Raw genomic sequence first — 6,226 nt, forward strand, 5'->3', positions numbered from 1 at the left:
CACCTTATCCCATAGTCCAGCCAATGATGCCTATATATGCAGCCAATCAAGGTCGTTGACAGGCTATGACAGCGTCCTTATGCGCCGACACCGGTGTTTTAGCGAGCAAAGCGGTGTGGCTGATGTGGAGTGAAGCCACGTTAATGACAACGTGTACAACCATTGGAGATGTGAGCAGGACAGACGGAAAAATTGACGGAAAAAGTGTGGACTTTATACCAGTTTTTAAATTCTGTTGATCGGCCACGTAAAACCAGAGTTATGATAAAAAATATGCAATGTTTGGTTTTCTTCCTGAATACTGTCGTTGTTTATATTTACTGCAGGAAGAAACGGTAAAAACGGCATTTAAAAAAAAAAAAAAGGCTTGAAAGCACTCTCCAGCTGTGAGCAAAAACAAACCCCACCCCCCTGTCCCTTTCCTATTCGTCCAAAAAAGTACCATGTAGACCAATCGAAAAATGGCATGGCATCTAGTTGTTAAGAAACGGGGGGAAGTTTTAGGAGTGACGGCGGTGCTTTGAGATGTGAGAGATTTGAGACGTTTAGCGCAAATCTTGTGTAGTTAGTGTGTAGTGTAGTCAATAGTTTTATTGTGTGTGTCAGAACAATGAGGCGACTGCTGAATGTTACAGGAGTGACAGGAGTGACACATCTCCTGTTGTCAGGCCTGCAGGTATCAGGCTGTTGTTCTTCTTTATCTCATAGTGGACAGAAATTATTTTTGGAGTGGCACAAATAATTTGTGTGGCATCAGATTTGATGCAGAACAGCTGATTGTTCTGTAAATAGTTTGAAATGTTTATTTAAAAATGCCTTGGCTGCATTTAAAAAAAAATAGCTGCAAAAAAACTTTGTTGTTTGCCAAACTCAGTAACTTTTTTGAAGAAATAACTATATAATTAACTGCCCAGCATTGGTCATTATATACTGTATTTTGCAGACAGAGTTACAGGACTCTCTCCCAGACCACAGACTCATACTCATAATACAAGTCAGAGCTTTATAAAAAAAAAAAGAAAGAAAAGAAAGTTGTGTTTTCGAAATTGGAGTTTCAATTTCAATTTCAATTTCAATTTTATTTCTATAGCACATTTAAGAGTCACAGGTACAACAAAGTGCTTCACAGACGAGCCATATTTGCAGATTTACAACAAAAGAGAACAGTCAACAACAAAGAAATACAGTTATAGGATGGTAATATTATTACAAGCACGAACCGGGAGGAAATTAAACTAAGTAGTTTGAAAGGCGAGCTTAAACAAATGGGTTTTTAACCGTGACTTGAAAGATTGAATAGTTTCCGACGCACGGACATCAACTGGCAAGCTGTTCCAAAGTTTTGGTGCAGCAAAAGCAAAGGCACGATCCCCTTTCGTCTTTAGTCGAGACATTGGTTGCATTAGGAGCCCCTGATTAGAGGATCTGAGTGCCCTTGTGGGGATATATAAATTAAGAAGGTCAATCAGATAACTAGGTGCCAGGTTATTTAAAATTTTAAGTTCTACATACTACACAGGTCATGAACAAGATTTTTTTAAATTTTCATTGTAAGTGGGCTAAAGCAGTTAATTAAAAGTAGCCTAACATAAATGTAAAAACTGACAATGAAAACTGTCGGTTTAACCCTGCCTGCGCTGGCCTGACCTGCAAAGTTTAAGGTGTGCACTGCACAATTTACCCCACAAGGTTGTGCTGTTGAGTCAGATAAGTTCTCATGCAGAAGTGGCATAGAATAGAGATTGAAAATGTGACGTCATTCAAGGGGAAAACCGCAAAGGATTGTGGTAACTCGTGGCAAGAGCTACTAGCGCACACAGGCTTTCAATTGAAATCAGTTACACAGCGATAAAAAGAAACCAAAAATGGCAAGAAGCTGTTGTATTATTAACTGCACAAGCCGGGCGAGCAACAGCCGCGTGAAGCCGACGGGTAAAGCGATTGGTTTTTATCGGATTCCGGCGTGGAGCAGAAATATTCCAAGCCATGTCTCCGAAGTCAAGAAGAGGCGACGGATGGCCTGGATTGCCGCTATCCGAAGACCTAATATAACGTTCGAAAACACTCCACCTCACATGTTAGTCTGCTCCAAGCATTTCCACAAAGGTAAGTGTTTTGTAGTAGTTAATACGTCTTATTTGGCGCTGAACAGAAATCATCGCGCTATGCTCCTTTGATCATAAAATGATCTTGTCTTTGTCTGTATGCATGTGTGTTTTTCAGCACCTGTCACTACGGAAACTACAGCTGAGATCCAACCACAGCAGATAACTCCACAGCACGAGGATGAAGATCTGCAGGACTGTAAAATGTGTTCTCTAAGGTTACAAGAAATAGCACACCTGCAGGAAGAAAACCTAATATTACAAAAAGAACTGTCCAAAAGGAAATTAGACATGGAATTCTTGAAAGATAACAACTCTAAAGTTAAATTCTACACAGGGCTGCCTTCTTTTGCTTTACTAATGGGGGTGCTACAACAAATCAGCCCGAGCTTGCCAGACACTGACAGGAAAATTTCCCAGTTTCAGATGCTCTTGTTGACTCTCATGCGTTTAAGACTCAACCTTCCAATTGCACATATTGCACACCTCTTTGATATTAGCCGGACAACCACATCCACTGTATTTAACATTACTGTAAATGTGCTATACGCTCACCTCAGTCCACTGGTGCACTGGCCGGGAAGACATTGCATACAGGCCAGTATGCCACACCAGTATGTTGAGATGTTTGGTGACCGGGTGACAGTTATTATTGACTGTTTTGAACTGTTCATAGAGAGAGCACAAAATTTATGCGCCATGGCGGAGACGTATTCCACATACAAAAGTAGACACACAATGAAATATCTCATTGGCATCACACCACAAGGGACCATCTCTTTCATTTCTAAAGGATGGGGAGGGCGTACCAGCGATAAACGAATAGCTGAAACATCTGGCTTTCTACAGAAGCTGTCACCTGGGGACACAGTGCTCGCTGACCGGGGTTTTGATATCAAGGAAAGTGTTGCCTTAATGGGTGCCACTTTAAAAATCCCAGCATTTACACGGGGTCGTAGTCAGCTACAAGCAAAAGATGTGGAGGACACACGAAAACTGGCACATGTCAGGATCCATGTTGAACGCGTTATAGGCTGTCTACGGTCCAAGTACACTATCCTAAATGACACCATCCGTTTAGGTTTTGTGGTGCCATGTGAAGGTGAGAACATGACTTTGCTGGATAAGATAGTCGCTGTGTCATGTGCGCTCACAAATATGTGCCCAAGTGTTGTTGTGAAGCATGCAAGTGATGAATAACTGTTTTCCAATTTGTTGTATCAATTGTTTGTTGTGGTTGTTATTGTTTTGTTGTGCAGCTGTTTTTTTTATACAAATCAGCAAATAATGCACAACGGTATACTATTTTGCCTTTGTCCTGTAAGCTTCTGTCACGGTCTCGCTGGCAGACCGTGGGGATGTGGGGAAAGGAGGACCCAAAATGCAGGACTCTACAGTGCAACAGTGTTTATTTACAGTGGTGACAATCCAAACAACAATAAATCCCCCGTGCGATCCCAACTCCCGTTCCGTGTCTTCTCCTTTAGCCCGTGCTCCGTGCTCTGTCTCCGTTCCCTGTGTACTCTCCGTGTGCTGCCTCCTGGTCGCCACAATTCCTCGGGAAGTCACTCAACGATCCAGCGTCGAGGAGCTCTCAGCCACACTGTTTTGAAGCTCCTCTGACGAGGCTTGATCGGCGCCAGGTGTGTGGATTCCTGGGTGGGACCGGTCAGCTGGCAGGGCCACACCCACCAGGCCTAAAAGTGCCTGCCACGACCGCACCCTCACACACACACACACACACACATGCACATAAACACCTGACAGTACACCAACACGGAAAGCAGGACAGCGGACACAACCATAATAACAATAATCACAATAACCACGATAATAATAATAGTCCACACTGCTCACAGACCCCGAATCCCTGGAACTGGGTCCGTGACAGCTTCAATAGTAACATGTAACACTGTTGTCAGTTATAAATAAAGACAGTCCTGATGAAAGACTTGTGCAACACTTACTTTATTTGTATTGGTTCTGACACTGTATATTAGTACAAACTGAAAAGAAAGAGATTGCGTCGGCCCATTCTGGACATAAAGAGATAATTTACAGCACAGCTGTAAAGTGCAGTGGTGCAAATCGGCAAATATTTACAACAAAGTATGACTGTTGTGACAGACATTTATAGCAATGTAAACATCTTATAATTCACTGTGAGTGACAGAACACCAGGTAACACAAACCATAGAGTGCAGAGTACAGGAAGATGGGTCCACCTTAAAGTGACACTAAACATGAAATCACAATAAAGTCCTTCAATATAAGAGAGTTGTCTCTGAACGGGTGTAATTGAAATACTGTCTGGTTAGTTTTCTATGCAAGCTTTTTTCTTTCGTTTTTTTTTTTGTCACGGTAACATCCATGGAATGTGGCCCTTGTGAAACACTGGGTTCTGGACCAGTGTAGTGATTGGCCAAGAGCTCAGGCATCACAACTTTGTAGAAGAAATCCTGAGCGACAGGCAGCATTTTAGCCCACAAGTCTACATCTGGCATCACACGTGTAATAACACAAGCTTCTGTTGTCCACACAACAAAGTCACAAAAGTGTATTGGAACCGACAATGAACTTCTTGCGGTGCTGCAAATGCGTGCATTTGATGCGGCGCTTGGATCGTTTTGCCACGAGTTACCGGCATGCAGTGCGCGAAAGTCACGTGGTCTGTCAATCTCTATAAAAGTGTTTGATTATCGCTTGTAGCTGATGTTGCACAATGTAGCAAAACAATTTAGCAGCAGACGGTAAGCCAACACATGTTGCTTCAAATTCTCTTATAATAAATGGAAATTAAAATTAGTTTAAACAACACAATTTCCATCTAATCACAGCAGAGATAGTGAAGGTAGATGAGTTTCAAAACCTTGGATAAGTCCAGTCTCCTGGAAAGAGGTTGGACTATATCCCAGTATCCCCTTGGCTTGCTACCAATACGTTGGTGTTTCTCCCTGTAGACAAGAGGGTTCCCTGAAACCTCTGGTCAGGTAATGGCCGGGCTTCTTGGAGTCCCAGGGTGGGGTGCTCCACCTGGTGACTCCCATCGTTTTGGGAGACTTCAGTGCTCATGTAGGCAATAACAATGTAACCTGGAGGGGCACAATTGAGAGGAACAGTGTGTTCTGTTACTGAATTTCTGTGCAAACCACAGTTTATCAATAACAAAGACCATGTTTGATCATAAGGGTGTCCACCCTCGGCCAGAAGGTCAGTGATTTTACAATTGTATCAGCAGATCTGCAGCTGTATGTTCTGGACTCTAGTGAAGAGAGGGGCTGAGTGTGAAGCAGCGTGAATGAGAATCAGCACCTCCAAGTCTTAGGACACCTCAGTCAGAAGTAGGTGGAGTGTCCACCCTGGGTCAGAAACAAGTTATTGGCCCAAGTGGAGGAGTTCTTGAGGTCTGGTTCACAAGTGAAGACAGAGGATAGCAGGACATCCACTGACAGATTGGTGTTGTGGCTGCAGTGATGCCAGCCATACTGGTCCATCATGGTGAAGAGAAACCTGAGTGTAAATACAAAGTTCTTGATCTACATCCCTACCCTCACCTATGGTCACGAGCTCTGGGTAGTGTTTGAAAAAAAGAGATGGCAGATACAAGCAGCAGAAATTAGCTTTCTCAGAAAAGTGGCTGGCCTCCCCCTTAGAGATAGGGTGAGGAGCTTGGCTATCGGGAGGGGCTCAGAGTAGAGCCGCTACTGCTCCACATCAAAAGGAGCCAGTTAAGGTGATTCAGACATCTGACAAGGATTATTATTATTATTATTATTATTAATATTATAACTTTATTTCAGACATATACAACCTCCTGGGTGAGGTGTTCTGGGCATATCCCACCAGGAGGAGGTCCCAGGGCAGACCCAGGACATGCTGGAGAGATTATATCTGTCAGCCTGAACGCCTTGGTGTTCCCCCGTATTGGAGGTAACTGGGGAGGTCTGGGCTTCCTTGCTTAGGCTACTGCCCCCATGACCCAGATAAGTGGAATTAGTTTTGCTGTCACTGAAGTTTAAAATTAACGCCATCCAGGCTTTGATTTCACTGAAACATTCTAACAGAGCCTTTAATGAGCTGCCATCATTTCACGGTGTGGGACGGAGAGATTTCGCAGGTCT

The 6,226-nt window shown here is 43.3% G+C and overlaps 1 protein-coding gene across 1 annotated transcript; it reads left to right on the top strand.

The window, feature by feature from the left end:
- The first annotated feature begins 1,793 nt into the window (after window positions 1–1,793).
- LOC309696574 (uncharacterized protein) lies at window positions 1,794–4,716 on the top strand. Its single transcript, XM_082517845.1, has 2 exons — window positions 1,794–2,106; window positions 2,224–4,716. Exons 1-2 carry the CDS (start codon window positions 1,866–1,868, stop codon window positions 3,303–3,305), a joined length of 1,323 nt encoding a protein of 440 aa, XP_082373971.1. The 5' UTR covers window positions 1,794–1,865; the 3' UTR covers window positions 3,306–4,716.
- The last annotated feature ends 1,510 nt before the right edge of the window (window positions 4,717–6,226 follow it).

The sequence above is a fragment of the Aulonocara stuartgranti genome, assembly GCF_965226115.1.
Source record: "Aulonocara stuartgranti genome assembly, chromosome: 20".
NCBI classification, from domain to species: Eukaryota; Metazoa; Chordata; class Actinopteri; order Cichliformes; family Cichlidae; genus Aulonocara; species Aulonocara stuartgranti.

Excerpts from the sequence above, each read along its gene's own strand:
- LOC309696574 (XM_082517845.1), top strand. The coding sequence starts at position 1,866 with ATGGCAAGAAGCTGTTGTATTATTAACTGCACAAGCCGGGCGAGCAAC. Across the intron at positions 2,107-2,223 it reads CTCCAAGCATTTCCACAAAG|CACCTGTCACTACGGAAACT; the intron begins GTAAGTGTTTTG and ends TGTGTTTTTCAG.